We start from the raw sequence: 25,689 nt of genomic DNA on the forward strand, positions 1-25,689 counted from the left end.
TCCAACACGGTCACTGCCTCGAATTAACCTCCACTCCACCCAATATACCGCCAAAGCACCGTCCTATGTCCTCAGAGCACTTAGCATTATTACAGCAGGAAGTGCTAAGTATGCTGCAAAAAGGCGCAATAGAGGTCGTGCCCGTCCACCAGCAGGGGACAGGGGTGTACTCTCTGTACTTCTTAATACCAAAGAAGGACGGGTCACTAAGACCTATACTAGAGCTGAGACCCCTCAACCACTACAGTCTCTCAGAGCATTTCCACATGCTCACCCTACAGCAGGTTCTCCCGCTGCTCAAACAGGGAGACTTCCTAGCCACACTAGACCTCAAAGATGCGTATTTCCACATACCCATACACCCGTCGCACAGAAAATATCTCAGATTCACTATTCAGGGGCAGCACTACCAATTCAAAGTCCTTCCCTTCGGAGTGACAACAGCACCCAGAGTTTTCACAAAGTGCCTAGCTACTGTGGCCGCACATCTACGGAGGCAACACATTCATGTCTACCCCTACCTGGACGACTGGCTTGTTCAAGCAAAGTCAGCCCAGCAATGTGCCAGCCACATGTCACGCACCATTCACCTTCTTCACAGTCTGGGATTCTCACTAAATTACCCAAAATCACATCTCCAACCCGCACACGTCCAACAGTACCTAGGTGCGACCATAGACACACTGGCAGCCACAGCTCAGCCAAATTTAGTGAGGATCAACAGCATGCAAATGCTGATCTCAAAGTTCAAACCCCAACGCTCCCTTCCTGCGCGAGTGTTCATGCAGTTGATAGGCATGATGGCCTCCTGCATTTTCATAGTCCCGCACGCGAGACTACATATGCGCCCGCTTCAGGAGTGCTTGGCACGTCAAAGGAATCAGGCTCACGGGCAATTAAAAGACCTAGTGTTGGTGAGCGGTCGGGCATACAACTCTCTGCATTGGTGGAATCCACAAAACCTTTGCAAGGGCCGACCGTTCCACGAGCCTGTTCCACAAATAATACTGACAGCGGACGCGTCTCTCCAGGGATGGGGAGCTCATGTACTCAATTACACAGTGCAGGGACTATGGACAATACAACAAAAGAAGATGCACATCAACGTTCTGGAACTGATGGCAATCTTCCTAGCCATGAAGGCATTCAAAGTACACTTGTGCAACAAAGTCGTGTTGATCCGGACGGACAACATGACTGCCATGTACTACATACAGAAGCAGGGAGGAACGCACTCTCCACAGTTGTCTCATCTGGCTCAGAGCATGTGGAAGTGGGCCATTCAGAGGAACATATTCCTCATGGCGGAACACCTCCCAGGCAAGGACAACCAGATGGCGGATCTGCTCAGCAGACACAGCCACCAGATGCACGAGTGGGAGCTACACCCGTCAGTACTCCAACCGTACTTCCAACAGTGAGGTCATCCAGAGATAGACCTATTCGCCACAAGCGAAAACGCAAAATGCCAAAACTTTGCCGCCAGGTTCCCACATCCACAGTCGCAGGGCAATGCAATATGGATGAACTGGTCCGGCAGATTTGCGTACGCTTTTCCCCCAGCGCCGTTGATACCGCTGGTGGCACGCAAACTGCGACAACACTCACTAACACTCATCCTGGTTGCTCCAACATGGGCACGCCAGCCATGGTACACCACCTTTCTGGAACTTTCCGTGGTGCCGCATCAAAAGCTGCGGATCAAACCCGCGCATTTGACGCAGAACCATGGAGAAATTCAGCACCCAGATCCGCAACAGCTGAACCTGGCGATCTGGCTCCTGAAGTCCTAGAGTTTGGCTATCTAAACCTGCCACATGACTGTATGGAGATCATTAAGGAAGCTAGGAGACCCACTACCAGAGCTTGCTATGCAGCCAAATGGAAGAGGTTTGTCATTTATTGCAATAACAATGACATTAACCCGCTAGATGCATCCATTCAAAACATAATCTGTTACCTCTTACACCTATACAGATGCAATCTGGCATACACCTCAATACGTATCCATTTAACCGCAATAGCAGCCTATCTCCAAAACAGGCAGCACCTCTCTTTATTCAGAGTGCCTGCCATCAAAGCCTTCTTGGAGGGACTTAAACGAGTAATTCCCCCAAGACACCCACCAGCACCAGTGTGGAACCTCAACTTGGTCCTCACCCGACTGATGGGTCCACCCTTCGAACCTCTCCACTCATGTGAGATTCAATTCCTCACCTGGAAAGTAGCTTTCTTAGTAGCAATCACTTCGTTGAGAAGAGTTAGTGAACTCCAGGCACTAACCATTCAAGAGCCATTCATACAGGTTCACGCAAACAGGGTCGTACTACGTACCAACCCCAAATTCGTGCCTAAAGTAATATCGCAGTTCCACATGAATCAAACGATTGAACTGCCGGTTTTCTTTCAGAATCCACAAAATGTCGCTGAAAGAATGCTCCATACACTAGACGTCAAAAGAGCCCTGATGTACTATATAGACAGAACCAAAAACTTTAGGAAGACAAAACAACTTTTCTCCACAACACAAAGGCAACGCCATCTCCAAAGCAGGTATAGCCAGATGGATCGTTAAATGTATTCAAATTTGCTATCAAAAGGCTAAACGCACATTAACGATTCCCCCACGAGCCCACTCAACACGTAAGTTAGGGGCCTCCATGGCTTTCCCGGGAAACATTCCTTTACATGATATATGTAGAGCAGCCACATGGTCCACTATACATACATTTACCAAACACTATTGTGTAGATGTACACTCAAAACAGCAGGCAGCTGTAGGACAGGCTGTTCTCAAAACTCTTTTTCAGACCGCTGCAGCTGGCACTGGTAGCCGCCGCTAATAGGAGGTACTGCTATGTATTCTATGCACAGATATGAATTCAGCAGCCCACATGCCTCGAACTGAATATGCTACTTACCAGTATGCATCTGTTCTTGGCATGTAGAGCTGCTGACATTCATATCGCCTACCCTCCTCCCCGGCGCCTGTAGCAGCTGCAGCTCTCAGAATTACTTTATAGCATGGTCATCACTTTCTGTATCTACTCCATCACTGCCACAATGGCGAAAAACAATCTGAGGATGGAGAGGATGCCCATGCGCACTGTGGTCCAGGGGAGGAGTCACCTATCTCAGGATACTTCGAAGACTCTTCCAGGACAACAACGTGCAAACATCCGGACCCAACACTAGGCGGCGATCTATGCACAGATATGAATGTCAGCAGCTCTACATGCCAAGAACAGATGCATACTGGTAAGTAGCATATTCAATCGCCGCCTTCTGCCTTCTCGAGAATCCAGAAGAAGCAAGCGTTGTTCCTATGGCTACAATCCTCTAGTTCCAGAAACTTGCTGCACAAAGCACGCAAATTCCAGATCCCTGTCCCAGAGGAGCTCAACCTAGGATTCGAGGGAGGTCTTGGAGGTGATGTCGGTCATTTTCAAGTCAATCACTTCCAGTCTGTGGCCCAACAAGGTGATTTCTGTTAGGATTAGGTGCATTGTAGTTTCCAAAGAACCCTCCGGAAAGGGCCAGGGCTTGGATTGAGAGACCACCTCGGTGAAGAGCAGCTGCCTTGTTGGCTTCCCAGTTGCCACTTGGCGGCGCTTCCTAGTGGCAGGCAGTGTACAACCATGCAAAAAGAGCGAAGGCCAGTGGGTCCCAGTGTGTTGTGGGTGGAGCTATGTGCTTGGAACTGTCAGACACTCTTTGGGTCACCTGGGAAGTTCCTAGAGCAGGTGTGCAGTTCGAGCTTGGGATCGTTCAAGAGTGCAGAGTTCAGAGGTCACAGATTACAGTCCCACCCAGGAGATTATGATCAGCGTATGAGATGGAGGGGCGAACCAGCCGACTTTGATTGTGAGCTTCCCTAACATCGCAGAAGTGGACAATGGAAAATGGTACATTATCCTCTTTGGCCAGGCTTTGGACTCCCCTAATGCCCAGCTATGACTTGCCCCGAATGTTCATGGAGAAACTCTGTGCGCTACATTGCACAAAGTGTGATCTCTATCAGTCGACCGCACGGGCGATCACGGCCTCCACTGAGAAGCGCCAGGCGTGGCGTCTTTGACCCTTATAGAGCAGCCCCAATAGCCACTGTGTGCAGTTGTAAGGGCTGGTAAAGGGTAGTCTCAGGACCCCAGTGCAGGTCAGGGCTGTCCTGGGTTAATCCAGGAAAGTCTTCTGCCAGCTACGGAGGGTAGCCATGTCACCAGTTGACGCCCCATGTCCCTCAAACACTTGTAAGGACTTATATGACACACCAAGGCCGGGTGTGGTAAGCTTACAGTTGTGGCTCTCCGCTATGCATGTCCAAAGGAGGGCACCTCTCCTCAATGGGGGCTGAGCTCTCCTCCCTGAGCCCCACGATTCTGGAAGTGTGATGTGCCAAGCGGTGTGTATAGGGTAAGCTCCTAATTGACCTCACAGCCCCATGCACTGCAATGATGAGAGAAAACGCTGGGCAGAAGCAATTGCAGTCTCCCCTGGCCCCGTAGGAACACTCCATGGCAGGGCTCTCTGAATCAGTGTGGGGCAAGGGGCTAAAGACCTGTACAATTGAAAAAGAGTCTGCTGTTGGCTTATAGTCCCATTTTTGTTCACCTCCTTTAGTAGGCCATGCCAGTGGTGAGAGCCACCAACAAGCCATGCCAGTGGTAAGAGCAGGCTTGGGGGAGATGCTGCATGAGCGCCAAGTGTCTCCTACCTCGGGTGCCCCAGCGCCCGCAGAACCGCCACAAAGCATACACTGCATCAGCGGTAGGGAAGCAAGGTCGTCGCTGCCGGGATGTCCGCTTCCCCCAGGGCCGCTCAGTAGTTGCGGTGCACCACACTTCCCTCCGCTTACCACCCCACTCTGGTGGCGGTACAGGGGCAGTGGAATTTGGCTGGGTCTTCCATGAGTGCCCCGGTCACGCAGGGGCGATCCCCAGTGATATGGCAGCGCATCGGGGGCAGGGAGCGGAATGCTCCAAGAAGTCAGTGCTCTGCCTCTGGGGCTGATAGGAGAGCGGCCATGTGTCGAAGACCATATGCTAGCTGCAGGGCCAGGAGTCTCCGTGTCTCCCCAGTGCTTAAAGTGACGCAGTCAACGGCCTCAGTCGAGCTCCCCACTGTCCCCATATGGACGGATTCACGACCAGTGATCTTGGGGGCTGGGGGCCATCTGATAGCAATGTTCGGAACCCCCGGGCCTTCCCATGAAGCAGAGCTCAAGAGTCAGGCAGCCATCTTCATCGACCCTGGACATTAGACTGCAGGATTTTATATCACCGACCTGCCCGCCCATTAGCGCTACCTGTTGTTTATGGTCGAAGAGGAGCATTTTTAGTTTGCTATGCTGCCCTTTGGTCCCACCAACGCCCCTCGGGTGTTACCAACAGTGATGGCGGGGATGGCAGTGCACCTTTGGAGGTCGGGGGTACCAGTCTTCCACTCCCTTAACAACTGGCTGTTGAAGACAGGCTTTCCCCCGGCACTCGTTAACCACCTCCAGACTACAACAAACAACCTGTCTTCTTTGGGGTTTAATATGAAAATGCTGGAGTCACACTTGACTCCTTCCCAGATGCTCCCCTTCAGCTGAGCTATTCTGGACACAGTCCGTTTTCCTACCTTTGCCCCAGGAAAGAGATTCCAGGGCATTCGGACTGTGATCTTGATCTAGCTGATAGAGATTTCTAGCTGCAGATTCCTTGCGTTAGAATAATCCTCAAGCGTCAGACTGGATCCGGAAATATTTTTTCAGCAGTATTTCTGCATGCTGGTAGGTGTTGTAATTCAGCTCCGCGTGGCATTGTCCGCACTGAATGTGGCGTGCGCAGTGCCTGTATAGGTACCACCCCAGCTCGCTGACGTAATTTCTTTTCTTTCCGCGCAGATTTAGGTAAGAGCTACCCCCAGTCTTTTTAGTCTGATATATTTTTTTTAATACTTTTTGTCAAAAAAAATTCGAGACTTGTCTTCTGGTGCATCAAGGATGTCAGTTAAGAAACCTGGTTTCAAGCAGTGTGGTGCCTGTCACAGTTAGCACCCTTATAGTGTGTGGAGCATGACCACGGAGCCACGACTTGTGTTGATTGTCGCACCATGCACCCCAAGGCCTTGAAGAGTGGGCCCTCAAGCTCTTTGCCGCGTGACTTCGCAACATTCTAGGTCAAGAGAAAGGTCCTAGGATCAGTTGCAGAGCCACTCCAAGTGCTCCCCACAGGCTCAGGAGCGGTCCCTACTGGTGTTCTGACTGTGGGTTTGCCCCCTGGGCAAGTCTTGCTCTTGGATCTGTGTATGAATCCGCAGCAGCACTGGTTGAGCCACCTTGACCATCCCAGGCACCGCCTTAAGTGCTGAAACCCCCAGTGCTACTGATGCCCCACGGCATCGTCATCCCGACTCTGACACGGAGCCAGTGAGCAGACTCCTCATGATGGAGCTAGTGCTTTATTCCTATGATATGTCTAGATTGGGAGACAAATGGGAGGGGTCTGCAGACCCTTAGGGATACCAATTAGAGGAGCCTAAGCCAACTGGTAGAAGGATCTGGCAGATGCCAGTAGCCCGGAGACCACCCCAGACACTTGCCTGGTTACTCCCCCTACTGTAGCTATGAAAAAGGGTGCCTCATTCACAATGGTAGTGCGGAGGATGGCTGAGGTCCTAGACTGTATGCTACCCTCAGTGGCAGTCAAAATGAACTGTTACCCCCATTTAATGAGGCCTTATTGCAGTCCAATTCGGGGCCTGGTCCAAGCCCTGCACAAGGGTCCTGTGCATAGAACAGTTGCCTGCTGCCATTGCCCCAGGGGACCCCAGTTTCCTCTCTCAGCACCCCATCCCGGAGAGCTTGGTGGTCCAGGCCTTCTCCTCCGAAGTTAACCCTAGCACACTCCCTACCACCCCACTGGACAGGGAATCCCAAAGGCTGGATACCTTTGGGAAGAGGATGTTCTCTTCTGCCAGCCTGCCACTGTGGTTAGTGAACACCGTGTGCCTCTTGGGCCGACACTCCCATACCATCTGGCACTCGGTTGCGCAAGTGCTGCCCATGGTCCTGGAGGAGGCTTGAACCATACTCTCTCAAGCTATTGCTGATGGAAGATACGCAGCCAAGTTCACTATACGATTTGAGCTGTATACATCCGACTCGCTAAGCAGAGAGATTTTATAGTCAGTGGTCGTTAGGCACCAGGCGGGGATTGAAAATCACTGGCTTTTCACGGGATGTCCAAGCCTCGCTCATGGATATGCCCTTTAATGTCTCTCGGTTGTTTGTATGAAGGCGAACTCTGAGCTTGAGCGCTTTAATGCTATCAAGCCAGGTCCTTGGGCCTTTCCATGACCCTATGCCAACCTCAGTCCACCTTTTCCCCCTATCATGGCCATGGGAGGGGCTTCCAACCACATTTTACATGCCCAGCCACTCCAAACAGCAATCTGCACAATCTTTTCGTGGCCGAGTACGCAGTTCCACAGACCACTTCGGACAGGCAGTCAGATGTTGAGCCAGTCCAATACCCCCTGGCAGCTGCAGCATCCAAAGCCCTTTATTTAGTATGCCCTCTGATCAAAATGGGCATCCAGTGGGGGGCAGGAAATGCCATCACATGCACCACTGGAGTTCAATAACATCCAACTGTTGGGTTTTGGAGTTCGTCCAAAAGGGCTACTACTGCCCCTTTATGACCACTCCTCCACCCAGGCCACCTACCTCCAACAAGCTGATGGAGGACGAACACATTTCATTGCTGCGTCAGGAGTTGTTAGCTCTCTTGGCCAAGGGAGTTATGGGGAAGGTGCCTGCATCAGACGTAGGTCATGGTTGATATTCTCACTACTTTCTGGTGCCCAAGAAGGACGGAGGACTTAGTCCTATTTTAGACCTGCACCTTCTCAGTCTCCTCCTGAAAAAGGATACATTCAAAATGCTCAATTGCAATCTTTCCCTGCCTCGACAATTGGCTGTTGAAAGCGGGCTCACCCCTGGCAGTCGTCTTTCAAACCTTCTACACTCACTGGGGTTCACTATCAACGTGCTGAAGTCACACCTGACTCCTTCTCAGACGCTCTCTTTCGTCAAAGCTGTTTTGGACACAGTGCAGTTGCGGGCCTATAATCTCCTGAGCGGCGGGTCTAGGATATTCAGCCATTGATACCGATGTTTTAGCTTCTATCCTAGATTTCAGTGAGACTGACTCTGAGGCTGTTGAGCCTCATAACCTCCTGCATCCTTCTTGTGACATTTTCGCACTGGCATTTGAGGGCTCTGCAGTGGGCCTGAAGTAGTGGGCACAGTTTCAGGGGAATCTCTCTGACATAGTCCCGATCTCGTAGGGAACTGCAAAAGACCTGTAGTGGTGGCTAACGGACCGCAATTGGGTCAGTAGCAGATCCCTCTCCCTTACGTACCCAGAGATGACTGTGGTGACAGATGCATCACTTCTGGGCAGGGGTGGCCATCTAGGAGAGGTGGAGATCAGAGGACTCTACCAGAGCCATAGCTGCAAGACCACAGTGCTAGCTCACGGAGTGCCTGTCCTGGATATCTGTCAAGCAGCAAAATGGGCTTCCCTGCACGTTTACGAAGCACTACTGCCTGGACAGTCAGGTCTGTCAAGAAGGGCATTTTGCCCGTTCTGTCCTACAGGAATTTCTAGCATAGTCCATGTCGCAGCTCCACCTCCGGGAGGTATTACTTGAGTATCTATTCTAAGTTAAGTGTGAGAGGCTGGCTTAGTATATGGTGCTCACTTATGTAAGGTTAGCACCCTGCACTAATCCAGACAACCCTTATGGTGATTTTAGTGGTCTTAGACAACCTTAAAACACTCTCTAAGTGGTAGCTGTGGAGAGCAGCCCTAAGGCTTAGTCCAGAAGGAGTGTAAAGCAGCTTGTTTTACAAGTACTTAATCTTATGGTATAGGTTAAGTGAAAAAGAACCACACAGTGTAGTTATTATTAACACTCACTAACAGAATGTATTTCTCCTACCCGGAGATACAACACAATACTTCGTAAATAGACTTCGTAAATAGCACAGAATACACAGTGGTCTCCAGGGGGAGACCAAACCATATACTAAAATAGTGGAATGTGAATGCGAACCACGATCTATGTCAAGAATGGACCCAGAAGATGTGCCCGGGACCCAAGGAACCACCCAAGTTGAGTATCTAGGAAGCCCACGGATGTCGTGGGCAAAGTGGGAACACAAACCATGTGCTCATTGTTAGTCAATAGGTAAGTTGAAGAAACCCTGTGGAAGATGGAATGTTGAAGAGTCACCCACCAGTGGATTCCCCAGGAACCAGGATACCTACACCAGGGTAGCCTGGTGCATAGGGGCAAAGTGACGTCGGAATCCGCCATAGAACACAATGTAGGATTTCGGGAAGATGCCGCGGATGAAGAAGGTGAAAGTGTCCGGTGGAACCCAAAGGTGGATTCAAGGTTAGAAGTACCTGCAAGCAAAGGGGACAAAGTCTATGCCACTCAGGAGTGACCAGGAGGCACCGAAGACGACTACCCACCGATGTCGGGGATGCCGGAGAGTTGACGGTGCCCTTGAAGTTGCAGCTGTATGGACCAGACGACGCAGAAGAGGACCAGTAGTCATGCACGAGCTTTCCTACGTCCGTTATCAGGAGCCAAGGGGTCAGTGTCCACCAGGGGCACCAACAAGCCTTGGCAATGGCAAACAACGTAGTTGAAGAAAAGGGTGCAAGGTCGAGATCAGCAAGTTTAAGTGACTTGCCACGAGCAGATAAGTCATAGCAGAACCGTAGCAAGCAGGGGAGCCCACTGGAGTCAAAGAAGACCCCCAAAAGGACCCACGGGACGACGGCATAGGAGTCGCAAGAGGACCTCGAGCAGCTCACCAAAAGATAAAGGGCCATGGTGCAGAGGATGTGATGCAGGCAAAGATCTTGGCTGCAGGAGATGCTTGACGTTGGAGCTTCTTTGTGCCCGAAGATCTCTGGAGGAGAGACTCAACGAGCCTTGGCAATGGCAAGTCGATGCGGTGCACAGGTGTCTTGTTCCAGCGGTTCCGACGAGGGATACTGGCCTCAAACTCTCTAAGAAGACAGTGCAGGCCTCGAGAGAGTTGCAGAACTACCACCTGTGTTGCTGAGTCTTTCGGAGTCTGTGAGAGCCCAGGATCAGCAGACCAGTCAGCTGCATTATAGTGCCTGCAGATGTAGGGAAGTGACTCCTTCACTCCAAGGGAGATTCCTTCAGGTGTCTTGGATGTCCAGAGGTCCTGTGAAGATCCTGTATGGAGCCCAGGCACAGACATTGCAGCAGACTTGCAGGGTGACGAGACTAGGAGCAGCAGGAATCTTCCCAGTTGCAGTCTTGGTTCCCAGCGCGAAGTCCAGTGAGGTCCAGAGTGTCCAGACGGTTGAAGTTGAAGTGGTATGTGAGCTGCATCTTGTCCCAGGACAGATAAGGGCTTACCCACAGGTAAGCCCTTAAGTACCCTAAGGAAAGGGTTGGAACGATTCAGGGGTCCCTCCCAGAGGAGGGGCTGGACAGTGGGGAGGCTACTCCCATGTCCTTTGTCCAGTTTCGTGCCAGGGTGTGAGCCAATGGCTTCCTAAACTCGTTTGGACTGTAGTATGCAAGGAGGGCACCAAATGTGCCCTTCAAGCAGTCTGAGTGGCGCTGGCAAGCGCCCCCACCCTGTCCCAATACACTAAGTCCTGTCTGGGAGGTGGTCAAACCTCCCTGTGACAGGATACCTACTGTCCTGCCTTCCTCTGCTTGTGCTTGACTCAGAAGCAGTGAGGCTGAATTGTGTCTCTGGTTGGCAGCAGCATTAGTTTGCTGTCGGAGTCTAGAAGACTGATACTGGGGGACTGAGGGCCCCTGAAGGAGCTTTACAGTGCATGGAATCATACCTCCCTCACCGTCTATGGTGTGGGGCTATGATTCCAACATGTTTGATCAAACACAATAGGGTTTGTTAAGGCCAGTTTATGATGGTCATCGCGCAATGATGCATGGCCACTCTATGTATCTTAATGGCTGATGCACATCAAACCCTGGAGAATGGAGGTTGTAGAGGTGTCCTGCTCATGCAGGGGGACCCTCACACCCTGCCTTCAGGATAGAATGACCTGCTTTAGGGATGACATAGGTTTTGAGTGCAGTGAGCTCTTATATAAGAAAACTTACATCTGTGTAAGTGGTGCTAGCACCAGCTTACATAGGCTGCAATCGCAGGTCTGTAGTCACAATTAGAGTGACCTTTTATGGGTGGCATTATCCAGGCTTCAGCCCATGGGAGAGCCCTGGTGTACCTATGCCCTGGGTACCTTAGTACCATATACTAGGGACTTATCAGGGTACAGCAGTAGCCAATATGGAGTGTACCTAAGTACTCACCATGTCCATTTTAGGGAAGAAGCACAGAGACAGGCGTCCTGATTAGCAGGATCCCAGTCCGACTAGTCAGAAAAACATAATGACACTAGCAACAAGTGTGGGCGACCATGAAAGCAGATCCTACTTTTCTACCGTAAGGAATCAGCGCGAGAAGTCTCTATCAGATAAACAAGTTACTTACCTTCGGTAACGCCTAATCTGGTAGAGGCTCTATCTAGCTGCAGATTTCCTTACCCCCCCATCCATCCTCCCTGCTCCGCGAATGTATTCAGAGTGGAGGGCTGTTACCCTTTCAAGGGCCCTAGTTAGAGGCACCAGAGGTAAGTGTTCTTTGTGGCTCAGCGCTTTTGGCGTGGAAAGTCACTAAAAGAATCACACGTCAATGACCTGGGGTAGCGCATATATAGGCACCAAGCATGTCCCTTCCAGCTCAAATGTCACTGACTGTACAATGTGGGGCCAAATGACACCACCTTACACATGGGTGTACTGCTCACGAAAGATTTCTGAATCAAGTCTGATGCCTGGGGATTATTCGAAGGTGTGGAATCTGCGTTTAGATAGTTTCTACCAGATAAGGTATTACCGAAGGTAAGTAACTTGTTCTTCAGCCTCAGTCCTGGATTTCAATGAGGTCAACTCTGAGGCTGCTGGGGACTGATGACCTCCTGAACTCTGCTGGTTGAGCATGCAAGGTGGCATATGAGGGCTCCGCAATGGTATCTGAAGTCCCAGTGGGGCCAACATAGAGGGGGCCTCTTCGGCCACATCCAGAATTCTGAGGAGACTGTGAAAGATCTGCAGTGGTGGACCGCTATTGGGTCAGCACTCACTGAGAGCTAATAGTATTGACCAATATGTCACTTTTCCGCTGGGGCTTCAACCTGGGAGAGGTGGAGATCAGAGGCCTCTGGTCTCCGGCAGAGTCCTGGCTCCTCATCTGCTTGGCGCTTAAAGCCTTACTGGCATTCATCAAGGGGGATCTGTTACAGATGATTGTGGACAATTTCACTGCCATGTGGTACTACAACAAATAATGCAAGGTGGGGGTCACAAAACCTGTGCCAGGGGGCTTTTTGCCTCTGGAAATTGCTAGATCGTCAGGTCATCTTCCCTGGTGAGGTGGGTGTGAGAAGTTGGCCTGGCATATGCTGATCACTAGTTATAGTGGCCACCTTGCATCAGTCCAATTCAGCTCTTATGGTAGATAGGTTTAAGACAACCTTTTAAAAAAAGCTATCCTAGTGGGAGCTGTGGAGAGCAGCCTTCAGGCTAAGTCTCCGCCTGACTCGTGCTGGCTAGCTTCTAACTACGGACCCTTGACCCTTCCCGCTGATTCATTCGCCTCCAATTCTTCCTCATTGATTGCGTCCCCCTCCTCGATCAACTACGACCCTCACGGACCGACCCGAAATCCCCCGTGGTCGTCTTCCCATTGTTGCTCCCAGTTCCGTGCTACACTGCCCCAAATAGGTGTAACCAGTCCTGAGGATGGCCTAGAGTGTTACAGGCCGAAACGCCGTCGACTACAACAGCGTTACTTTTGGCGCATTTGTTACATGGGCATTTGCTCTACTGTTCTTTGTAAATTCCTACATTAATTGTGTAAATGCCCTAACTCTGGCATATTTAATGTACCATTTGTTCTTTGCGCCCCGTCACCGCTGTACATACCACTTTATGTGTCACTTGCGCCGTGACAAAATTCCACGAGCACTTGTGCACAGTATTTTGTTGGTTACACTTTCACTAAGTGTCACGCAGTGCTTTTAACCTATATGATTTGTACATATGACGTAATATGTCCATCATGTGTTAAAAAATACAACTCTCTCCGGCACTCTTGGTCTCCCTGTGTCTTCTCTGTATGGATTGATTCCTCCTATACTTCCTGATACGATTCACTTTTGAATAAACTTGTCCTCCCAATGAATTCCACATTGAGACATTGTTGTTAGATACCTCAGAGGAATGTAAAGCAGCTTGTTTTACCTTATAATCTCTTGAATTACCAAATGAAAGGACACCACACAGGTATATATATCAAATATATATGTATTTATTTCTAGACACACTCTACTAATCTCTTTATGAGATTAGAAGCCAGGTACACATTCAAAATTCAACGTTTCTCAATAAGTTAAGCACAATTATGGCTGGAGCCCTAGGGGCGTACCAGACCATATACTAAAAAAATGTTATAAGAAGGTCGACTTGCAAAATGACAAGGCCTAGGGCCTGTAGAATCGCTGGGGCTTCACCACTGCAGTGAAAGCAGGTAAGTAGTAGGCCCACAGGAGACGCGTGCAGTGTGTGAACACAGCCGCGGGTTCCCTATTGATTATAATGGAGCAAGTCGCGGTTTGATTTTTAAAGTTTTCGGGTACTTCGAGGAAGTCTACAAGCAAGCCACTTACAAGGTATGTAATTCGAGGGCCAACACACACTAGGGCACCGGAGTGCACAAGTTACCTCACCCAGGGGAGCCGGGTGCATAGGTGTCTTTTGGTGTCGCGTCGCGTCGCTGTTTTCTATGGAGACCAAAGAAGACTTGCAGCTTGTGTCGACTGAAGAAGTTTCCGGTGGAATCCAAGGGTGGATTCGAGATGCAGATGACCTGAAAATTGAAGGGACAGTGTTCAAAGTCACTTGCCAGTGACCGGTGGCCAGGAAGATGGATGACTACAGATGTCGGGTGATTTCAGGTCGTCAATGGTGTTTTGACTCTTTTCTCACGAGGTCCAGGAGAGATCGACGATGACCAGCAGCTGGATTCGGAGTGTCCCACGACGTCTGCAGCTGACTTGGTGTCGGCAACCGGGTTGGAGCCAACAAGCCTTGGCTTGGCAACTGCAAGTCTCGTGTAGAGTGAAGAAAGTCGATGGTGCAGACCAGCAAGGTCTGAGGGACTCACCCAGTGAGGGTAAGTGAGGGCAGGCCTGGAGCAACCAGGGGAGCCCTTTGAGTCAGTAAGAAAGTCTTCGGGGGACCCGCAAGCTAACGGGCAAGGGATCGCGAAGACGCCTCTTCAGGAAATGCTTCACAGGAGCCCACGGTCACTCGGGACGGGGTAGGCCTCTGATTTTCGCTACAAAACCTGCTGGAGGCTTGGGCCACAAATGGTCCAATGCATAAGTTCGTTGAACGTCGTGAAGGGGTTGCACTTGACAATAGTGCACGGTCCCCGGGTATTGCTGTTCCTCGTCACTCGTGGGGTCCACTCGCCACAGCTTTGCTGGGGACTCACAATGGCCGTCGAGAAGTCAGGAAATCCACTTACGGGGCTGTAGGGACTTCGAACTCCAGCGGGAGCGGGAACGTTTGTGACCGTTAATTAAGGTTTTTGGTGCCTGCCAAGCAGGGGAGTCACTCCTTGACTCCAAGGGAGATTCTTCTGTCTTCCAAAGGTAGTGGAACGTCGAAGGGCCAGGATTCTTCTTTGTAGAGCGTCATCCAGGGTTATCTGTTTTGCAATGGCAACGTTTGCCATCTTATACTGAAGATAGGGGAGGGACTAGCTCTATGACCACTCTTCTGGGAGGGTCAGGGTAGGGGGTGGTTACACCCACTTCCCTTTGTTCAGTTTCGCGCCAGAGCAGGGACAGGTAGCCCCTGAACCGGTTTGAGCTGGCATATGCACAGAGGAGCCTACTGCTCCCCCAGTGCAGGACTTCAAAGCACTCTAGGAGTGCACCCACCCAGCTCCAATACACTAAATCCTGTCTGGAAGGTGGTGACACCTCCCTGTGACAGGATGCCTTTTGTTGGGCTTCCTCCACTGCGGGTTTCAGTCAGCAGCAGGAGGGCAGCCCAGTGTCTGTGCTGGTGGCATCCATTTTGTGATGCCAGGGCTCTTTCAGATTTCTGTCGTTTTACATGTCGTCCCCTCTAGAAGGGTGGAATCATGCTCCCACATCATGGACTGATGTGGGGGTATTATTCCAAGTTGTTTGACACCAAACACGACATGTTTTGATGCAGTCATTCCAAAGTTAGCATTTTAATGCACTTAGAGTATATGATTTAACCACATCCACAAACAGCCATAGAGAATAGACTCTGGTAGCTGCAGAGGGGCCCTGCTCAGGCAGAGGCACCCCCTCACATTGTAAACCACGCACCCTGCCATAGGGGTGGCTGATAGGTTTATATGTGTGTGTATGGTGAGATATAAAAACCTATATCTCAGTGAGGAGTGCTAACACTACCTCACCCAGGCTGCAGTAGCAGGCCTGTGGTGTCAGATTGAGAATGCTTCCCAGGGGTGGCATAATGCATGCTGCAGCCCCTGGTAGGCCTGTGAAGTGCCTATGCCCTAGGTACCTAAGGTACCATATACTAGGGGCTCATAAGGTACCACAGTATCCAATCACTAGTGCATCTAATATGCACACCAAGTCGTTTAGAGAGAATAGAGAGACTGGGGCCCTGATTAGCAGGGACCCAGCCAGACTATAGCCAGAAACCAGTGTATACATCAGCAAAAAAGTGGGGGCAACATAAGTGCAGATCCTACTCTCCTACAGTGGACAAACGCACCTGGTGGATCACAAGAGGCAGTTACACCCAGAAGTGGCTCACAGTCTCTGTTCCCCTAGAACTTGAAATGCCTGCATTTCTGTGTGTTGGAATTTTGAAGGCGTCTCTCGCTCTGAGACACGTTCCGCCTAGGGTGGATTTCAGGACTCCTGTATGCCTGTCCATTGATACCACTCCACTCCTACCCTTTGTTCTCAAAAACAGGACAGACCAGGCCCAATTCATCCTAGTGGCTCTGGCCTCGGCACGGAGAGTGTGATATCCAAAACTCCTGGTCTAGAATTCTCCACCCTAGCCTCCACATCCTCCACCTTCATGCCTTGAGATTGAGCAGCAACATCTCAGACCTTCCTCCAGAGGTAGTTCATGTTATCTTAGCAGCCAGAAGTCCCTTGACGAAAACTGCATACACCTGTTGTTGGGACAAATATGTGGTTTGGTGCGACACTCACCAGATTTACCACCTCCAGCCAACCTGTCTGTTTTGTTATTTCGTTTGCCTCACGTCCGGCAAGGCTTTGTTCTGGGCGCAGCTAACGGTTATCTTTTGACCCTCTCTCCCTTCTTACGGTTGCTCAATCAACGCTTTTTATCCAGTTGTGATGTGCTTCTTGAAATGGTTGCAACACGTTTTCTACTTCTCTCTTTGTGATCCCCAATGGGACCTCAGTCTTGTCCTTACTTATTTATTGAGTACTACATTTGAGCCGCTCCACATAAAAACCGTGTTCCTCATTGCCATCACCTCAACACAGCAGGTGAGCGAGCTTCGGGCTCTTTGTTCTTACACTATACACCACCTTCTTCCATGATAAGCTGGTTCTGCGAACTAGGGCATCCTTACTAGTAAAATTGTGGTGCTGTTCCGCATCAAGCAAACCATCGCCCTGCCTACATTCTATGCTCCACCTCGCGTCTCTAATGAGAAGACAGTCCATTGCTTGGACCCAAAAAGAGCACTCAGCTTCTACATAGATCGTAGCAAAGACCACCGGGTGAACGATAAGCTCTTTGTGGGGTTCCCCGGAGCGAAAAAAGGCAGGGCAGTGCAGAAGAGTGCCTTCTCACGCTAGAGCGTGCTCTGCATTAGGGTCTGCTTAGCATTGGCAAAGAAGCAGTCTCCAGAGGGACTGCATGCCCATCGGCCAAAATGGTCACCACTGCTTTAGTACGTTGATCCCTGTCCTAGACATCTTGAAGGCAGTTATATAGGCGTCCCTTCATACATAGCACTGTTGTCTCAATAGCCAAGTCTGCCGGAAAGAGCACTCTGCCCACCCGGTCCTGCAGGACTTCTTGGTTTGAACCCACCCACAGCCCTCCTCCTGTTGGGTACTGCTTTGGTATCTATTTAAAAGGTGAGGAATCTACACCTCCCTCAAGAACTTCATCAGGTGACAATTCAGCTGCGGGTCCTCGGGTGTAAAAGAAGCCAACACAGCTTGTCTCCGCGTGCGAATGCCTCTTTGATTAAAAAATGGTTTTAGAAGTTGTTTTTGTTCATGTGTCAGTTCTTTACAAGTACACACTCAATCTAGCCACAGATTCCTTACTGACCCTCCTATCCTACCCATTCTGTGATTGGACTCTGCCCGTTAATAAGATCCCAAGACTAGGAATCTGCACACTCCTCTATAAATTCACATTTGTGGCACTTTGTCTAGAGGCGCAGACATTCTCGAAAGATACTCATGTAAGCGCGTGGGAATGGCGCCTATATAGGGTCCACATGTCAATCACGGAGTAGAGCGGCGTCCATGCGGAAGTATTTGGTGCCACTTTCCGGCACCCTGAGTACTATGCAAAAGTTTCTGAATCCAGTCTGACGCCTGGGGAATATTCAAAAGGTGAAGTCTGCGACTAGATAAAGTCTATACCAGAAAGAGCTTTACCAAAGGTAAGTGACTTGTACTTCACAGCAATGATATCACAAGTTCTTTTAGGGTAACTACATGATAAAAGTGCTTAGGTCAAAAGTGTTGGGAGACTCAGTATTGTGAATTTTTCACTTTTCCGCATTTTGAGGGCTTATGTAAACATAATTTATATTGTCAATGACAGCATGCATGTACTGTCCCTCCTGCAATGCGGGTTCACTGTCATCGGTATTATCAGATTGTTGTTTTTTTCCTGTTCATAGTATCTTAGCCTCAAACTGAGTTTTCAATTGATTTAAAAATGTCCTTATTAGTAGCCTTTTGAGTTGATGTACAGACTATTTGTGCTTCAGAACCTTGTGTGTTTGTTCTGTGAAACCAGGTGCCCCCAGCCACAAACCCAACCACCATAAGTGTAAAGGCTGTTCTAGACTTTAATTTGAATCCGGAAAGTGCTTACACAGTTTTATTTTTGAAGCCAAAAAAATTCTTTGACAGTTTGGTATGAAGGATTCTGAGATAAGGCATCAGTCATTCTTCTGATGAAGACTCAGGGGCTTTTGTTGGACTGGAAGGAGCATACCTGGCAGATGGTCTTTCATATTTCGCTGGATCGTTTACATCACATCGACTTTGACCAATCCACAGATGCAAGCCGAACATCTGTGACTTTCCGTAAGCAGATTTGTAGTGCTCATTTAGGTTCTTACACAGGAATCTGGAGTAATCATTTAATTCACCATATGTTTTCACTGACTGAAAAATCAGATAGGTAGGGGGTAACATAAATGTAATTGAACTATAGAGGTGTGGGAAAGTTCACTTGTTTGGTAAATTAGATAATGGTAAGAATTATGATAAAAAACAAGTGATAGGCAAAGTTCCCCCATGTGAAAAATGCAACAAATAAAATGTTGTGGCATGCTGTAGAATTATGTTCTGTAAATCTTCTTCTCTAAATTGCATTTCCAGTGCCGATACACTGTTTTTCACAACTTGTTTCGCTGAAACCCAGTTTGCATCTTTGCTAGCAGTGCCTTCCTACCTGCATGATTTTGTGATCTGTCACATAAATTTATAATACAGACGAGCCAGAAAGCAAGAGTACTGAAATATTAACTTTCCAGTAGTTACTCCAACTTAGCTTCTGCTCAGCATAGCTTTCTAAACCAAGGTTGAGATTCACAAGACATGATGCAGGATGCTTGGAATAGCCCGCATGCATAATCCGCCTACCTCACTTTGTCCTAAAAATGTCTTATGGTTTAATAGCCAACTACCATTTGGCACAATGCTTTTCACAAATGTGGATATGTGAAGAAGCTTAAGGACTTGCTTTACTATAAGTAACTAACATTTGCTTAGTAGCGGCTCTATTTTTTGATCCTCTGCAGGTCTCCAGGGGGCACTCCTATGGTGGACTCTATTACGACAAGCACTCCCTCGCTCAGCTTCAATACATCTCTTTTGGCCAAGTTTCAGAATGTAAACAGCCCAGAAACATCAGACAGTGAAAACTCGGGGTTCGAAACGCCATCGGGAACACCCACTGGGACACCATAACAGTTCACTTTTCTGCTCTCTATAAGAAACCAATAAAAAATACAGATGCGAATAATGTGTTAAAAGTAAAGACTGAGACTGCTGGGTTAATATGGCGAATGTGCCACGTGTAGTATAAAATGAAAGTTGCATGTTGAGATGTGTGGCTACTCTGTTGATTCAACCCACAGGTGAGGTGTACGTCATGGAAAGACTAATTTGAATCATTTCTTGAAGGCATCACTTTGCTAGAAAAATTATGAAAATGGAGTGCTAGAAGTGTTACCTAAATCCCTTAATCGCGGTGTAGGCTTATTGTAAATGCACTATTTTATATTTTGTATAGTTTTGGAATGCTGTTCTTATCCATTTTTAACATTTGGTTATGCCCGTATATTCTTCATCTGCAGCTGGACGCAGCTGTGTCATATTCAGGCCATATGTGTTCTAGGGAAATCCAAGGGTATCAAGAGACTGTGGGAATCAATATTTCAAGGAACAATGGTTCTTACTATGAATTATTTAAACAGTGTTACATAAAAGTATGATAATATCCAAGTTAACTGTCCAAATGGAATAGCAAATGCTATTATTAAAACATATAACACATTAATAAAGTGGGAGATGCAACAAAAAAGGGGGTGAACAACCTTTAGGACTCAGACATTTTACATGTGACTATAATAAAGACAAGGAAATCATGTCACATATTGCAATAAGTACCAATGTTTGCATATTTACTTCTATATCAATTTTAGGGGTCAGGGTACAGTTAGTCATCGATATTTCGAGCCCATCAGAGTATTGGGACCACCATCAGGACGTAGATATTTTCATACTTCTATGAAATATGGTCTAAGAAAATGATTAGTAAGGGACCCTCGTTCTTTAAAAAAAAATATTCAGGCCATATGCACAATTTCGCAACATATAAATGACAGATTTGTTTTCCCAGTCTACTACCAAAATGTATGACATAGGAATTGCTTATGAAACAGTACCCTCTACTTCTAATGGGTAATGTATAGAATAACCTAATACATAGGTAATGACTTCTGGTTATCACAATCAGCTCACTCCTAATATAGAAATGGCAGTTGTTCTGTCACCTGCTGTTTACCTGAATGAGTGCAGAATCTCGTAAACACCATCTTAGTTCTTCTCAGTGATTGTTATTCAACATGCGTAGCCTAATGCAAAATTGCACTTTTCTCGTACCTTATGTATTAGCTATTCTGGTGAAGCCCAATTAATTTTTTTCATATGTGAATTTCAACCACTTAGATCAGAGGATTAAATTAACGCTACTTTCTCTATCAGCATTATATGATACTCCAAAGACAGGCATATTCCTGAAACTTGCAAGTCATGGGTGCATCTTTCACAACCCCTTTCATCTCGAACCTTAATTCAGTGACTTGATTTTGAAGATATATTCTTTGAAAGGATAGTGTAACCACACAGCAAAATTTGCAGACTAAACTAATCAAATTCCAACATGATTTTATGCTGTAGTTTATCACATTCAGCATGCAGCTCACAACTTTGTGGATCCTTCTCCCATTATGAAGGAGGTTACGGTAGAAGACGTTATCAACTTGATTTATTTAATATTGTAAGATCAGTCGCCTATACATCCACTTCAACTGATATGTGATACAGTCACTACTAATTTTTTCCCTGCTGTTATAAGATCACAGTAGTTTGTTACTCACGCCCCAGGGTCACCAAGCTTGTTCTTTTTAGTTTTATAGATTCAGTAGATTTGGTATGCTGTGGGTATGTCAGGTTTAAGTAGCAATCCATTGCCGCAAAGTAGTGCTGACCAGTTGCCTGAATAATATATGCATTTAGCGCAGGATGTGCAGAATGTGATGTGGGCCTTACCTGGCTCAGAAGTCCCGGTGTAATGAGCCAATGAACTAATGAGCAAGACTTCTCAAAGCACGCTTGGAAAAAGCAGGCATCCAGTTCCACGGTTATTTTTCTCTTATTTGTGATTTCCCAATGCACTTAATGTATTCTGTATTCATGTGTTCTCTACATTCAGTTTTTATATGTCCTTCCTGGTTGCTTCCAAGCTAGATGTGCTAGCAGGATTTAACTTTCCATGTGCTTTGTTCAGTCTTTTTACATGTTTTAAACATTTCTTAGTGTATTGTCTTATACCTAAAACATATATAAAGTTTGCAACATTCCAAAGATATGTACAAAATAAATAATTTTATATGACCTATTTGCTCATTGCATTTTTAAAAATTCTGAATGGATGAATGACTGAAGGTCCTTACGTTACATTAATTCTACCTGCAACCAAGTTGCGTCTGAGCACTTGAAACTGGGATTATAAACATTTTGGAAGCATGGCCATGTGTAATTAATTAGTCATTTTTCGAGGCTCTCCTAACGATGGCAGCTTCCAGACCCAGAGGACCGTGGAAAGCACTGATGGCTGTCGGGCCAGTACCTCCATTTTTGTCATTGTACCCTCCTCTCTCACTTTATTTGCTTTCACCTTCTCGCAAAACAAATCAAAAGGTGATTTTAAATCAATGGAGGTTTTATCCCCAACAGAGGTCTGGTTATGGTCATGTATGTATGCCATTATTCACAGGGTGGTTTTGCAAATATATCCCAGACGGAGCCATTGGGTGGAAAGACAAGCAAATAATTGTAACCAATTACTGTTGTAAAACTATTGTGACAGTTAAGCACTTTTCCTTTTTACTTCATTTCTTTGGCTTCAAATGTAAGGATGCTACTTATTTTGCTAGCTTTTTTTTACCAGAGTACTAGATCCTCTGGACCATCTTTGGCCACAATAACCTGTAGCCCTGTCTCTTTCTCCTATTTGTGAAACACCCACAGCAACTTCATTAAAAGTCTTGATATTAAGAATTAGTAGAACTTGAACAGATGACTAGCCTGGTCTTGATTCACACACTTAGATCTGAAATTCCCATGGATTGCTTTTAAGAGGAATGTCAAGGGGTTCACGCTGTAGCCTTTTAGGGAGATTCAAGGATCGGGGAAGTTGTTCTGCCTGATTTTTTTTTTTTTTTTTTTTTTTTTTTTGAAACCGTTTATTACAAGGCTCAAGAGTATACAAGTATGGGCCTACAACCTTCCGGCCGGCCGCTAGCAATGACAGGAACATACGACATACATTTATGGAACACGTGGTGTTGCAGAGGAGCATGCTCAGGAGGTAACAACGTCAAAAGCCACATCAGCCAGACCTCACTATACGGTTTCATTTTAAATTAAGAACAACAAGAAAACCACACCCACAAGGCAACCCACAATCGGAAATAGCAGCACGTGCTCCCCTAGAGGGGGGATCCCAACTATCCACAGGAGTCCAAAGAGGGGGAAGAGAGCAGAGCGAGGACTGGGGGAACCCAATGCCCGGCAGCGGGGGAATGAGTCGGCTAAGGGGATGGGGCTGGCGAGGTATCAGGCAGCAACGGTGGTACACAGATACCCCCACGGTAGGCGTTCCAGGGGCCCCATACTTTCACCCATGTCCCAGGCTTACCCCTCGCCACATACACCACTTTTTCTCGAAACATGCACCAGTCCATGTGTTCTTTCCAGGCCGAGACCGTCGGGGGCCTCTGGGATCCCCACAGTTGAGCAATATCACGCTTGGCTATCATATATCCCAGAGTCACCCACCACGTCTGCGGCGCCGAGTAATCAGTCGGTTCCCACACATTCAACAGGCATCTCCTCGCTTCAGGCAACAGCGCCACATGCGTAACCAGTCGCAGCACCTCATGTACACCACGCCAGAACCCCTCCACCTCCGGGCACTCCCACAAAATATGCAGAAAGGTCCCCAAAGCACCACACCCACGCTTACACAACCCATCTCCAGCATAGCCCATACGCAGAAGCTTTGGCCCCGTCATGTAGACCCGGTGGAGTATCTTGAGCTGGACGAAGCGAAGGCGAGCCGGTATGGCCACCTCCTTCGGGGAGGCCACCGTGGAGGTCCAGTCCTCGTCGTCCAACTCCAGCCCGTCGGCAACCCAAGCCGCACGAAGGGCAGTCAACAGGCCCGAGCGGTCGTTAATCAGCTTTTTGTATATCAGTGAGATCGTGCTGTCCGGGACGTGCCCATCCAGCATTCTATCCTCCAGGGGGGAATATTCCGGAATGGAGGCAACGTCCGAAAAGACGGAGCCCAGCGCATGACGGACCTGCAAATACCGAAAGTATTCACTGCCCTGCAACTGAAATTCCGTCTGCAGCATATCGAACGTTTTAAATCCTCCCCTCGTCCAGAGATCCCCCACTTTACTGATGCCTATTATGTCCCACTTCTCAAAGCCCTTAGAGGTCCACAAGGAGCCCAACCGCTCAGACGCGTATAGTGGTGACGCCCGGGTCAAACGGTCCTTCCACCCCATAGCTGCATTGGCCGCGTGCCACACTTGCACCATGACACGCGTGGGGCCCGTCAGACGAGCGTCGGGCGCGCTAGAATAGAGCGCTCGATTGTAGTCGCCACCTGGCAGGAGCATCTTGTCCATTTCGAATGCCGGGTTTAAGGCGGGCCCGTATAGGCCATGGTTAATTGCAGCTAGCTGGGAGGCCCAATAGTACCGTTTAATATCCGGGAGGGCAATCCCCCCGTCATACCATGGGAGCGTCAACTTCGCATGGGCAATACGCGGCCTCCCGTCCCAGAACAGGCGGCGTTGCAAACTCTCCACCTCACGGAAGTAGCGCGCCGGGACTAAGTCCATAGTGTTCTGCAAGGCGTACAGGAAACGCGGCAGAGACATCATCTTGAACAATGCCGCCCGGCCGAGCGGCGAAAGCGGCAGGCGCCGCCAGCGTGCGACATCTACCTGCAGGCGCTGGAGGGGGGGAAGCAGGTTCCGTTCATACCGGGCCTCCGGGTCCAGAGTAATGAAGACACCCAGGTACCGAAATCCCTGCGGGGCGATCTTGATCGGACAGCCCCGCGGGAGAATAGGAGCCTCCCCAGAGAGAACATACACGCACGATTTAGCCCAGTTGATGACAAGACCGGAGTTACGACCAAATGAATGTAAAACATCAACCAGTACTATAAGTGATTTACGTGGGGAGGCTAGGTACAGAAGGATGTCATCAGCGTATAGGGATACGCGGTCCTCATACTCGGGGGTCCAACGGAGACCACGGATGGAAGGCTCCCACCGCAGCCACTCCGCCAGGGGCTCCAAGGCAAGCGCAAAAAGAAGCGGCGATAAGGGACAGCCCTGTCGCGTGCCCCGGCCCAGCTCGAACGGGGCCGATACTCTTCCGTTCACCACCACCTGCGCCAATGGGCCCGAATACAACAATTTGACCCAACTGATGAATCCTGGGCCAAATCCAAACTTCGCAAGCATCGCCCAGATGTAGGGCCACTCAAGCGTATCAAACGCCATGGTGGCGTCCAAGGACGCCAAAATGGCCGGTTCCCGTATAAATGGGACGCGTGCGAGCACCCCATGCAAACGCCGCAGGTTAAGGGCTGTGTTGCGATGGGGAATAAAGCCGGACTGGTCCTGATGAACCAGATCGCCCACCACACCGACCAGCCGATTGGCCAGTACCTTGGCGAGAATTTTGGGCTCCGCATTCAGTAGTGAGATAGGCCGATAGGAAGTAACCCGGTCCCGAGGTCTCCCTTCCTTGTGGATCACCGCGATTGTAGCCAGACGCTGGTCGAGCGGGAGGGAGCCCAGCGAGTGGGCCGCCAGGAACATTGCGCGGAGGTGGGGCGCCAGTGTATCCGGTCGCAACTTATACAACTCGATAGGGATACCATTCCGGCCCATGGCCTTGCCAGAAGCGACCGAGCGTATGGCGAGGGCAATTTCGTCGGAGGTGGGAGCGGCGTCCAGCGACACCCTGTCCTCCCCGGAAAGGGACGGCAGCGCGATATCCCTGAGCAGGGCACGGGAATCCTCTTCAGAGCAGGAAGAGACCGGGGAATACACCTCGCGGAAATAATCCGCGAAACAGGAGACAATTTCTTCTGGCTCAGTTACACACACACCATTCGTTTTCTCAATCAGCGGGACCACACGATTCGCTCTCTCCTTTTTATCCAACCACGCTATCAGTTTACCAGCCTTATCACCCACATCATACAGTCGCCCCTGTTGCTCTCTACTAAGGCCCCTGGCCGCCTCCGTGACGAGGGCCCTATAGGCCGCTTGTTTGAGTTGGAGGACATGTAGTGCAGCATCCGTCACCCCATCTTCTAGATTACCCTCCAACTCGGCTATTTCAGCCTCCACCCGGGTCACCTCCTCCCGCTCGCGCCTCCGGGCGTGGGAAATAAGGGATAGGGCCTCCC

General features: G+C 49.0%; 1 protein-coding gene across 1 annotated transcript in view; it reads left to right on the forward strand.

Moving 5' to 3' along the window:
• LOC146783521 (uncharacterized) overlaps positions 1-21,578 on the forward strand; it is a 327,300-nt gene extending 305,722 nt beyond the window's left edge. The window contains exon 8 of the mRNA XM_085633493.1: positions 19,199-21,578. Within this exon, the coding sequence (XP_085489619.1) occupies positions 19,199-19,367 (169 nt within the window). The 3' untranslated portion in view covers positions 19,368-21,578. The remainder of the gene's footprint in view (positions 1-19,198) is intronic.
• Positions 21,579-25,689: the final 4,111 nt, after the last annotated feature.

This window comes from Triturus cristatus, chromosome 11 (assembly GCF_964204655.1).
Source record: "Triturus cristatus chromosome 11, aTriCri1.1, whole genome shotgun sequence".
NCBI classification, from domain to species: domain Eukaryota; kingdom Metazoa; phylum Chordata; class Amphibia; order Caudata; family Salamandridae; genus Triturus; species Triturus cristatus.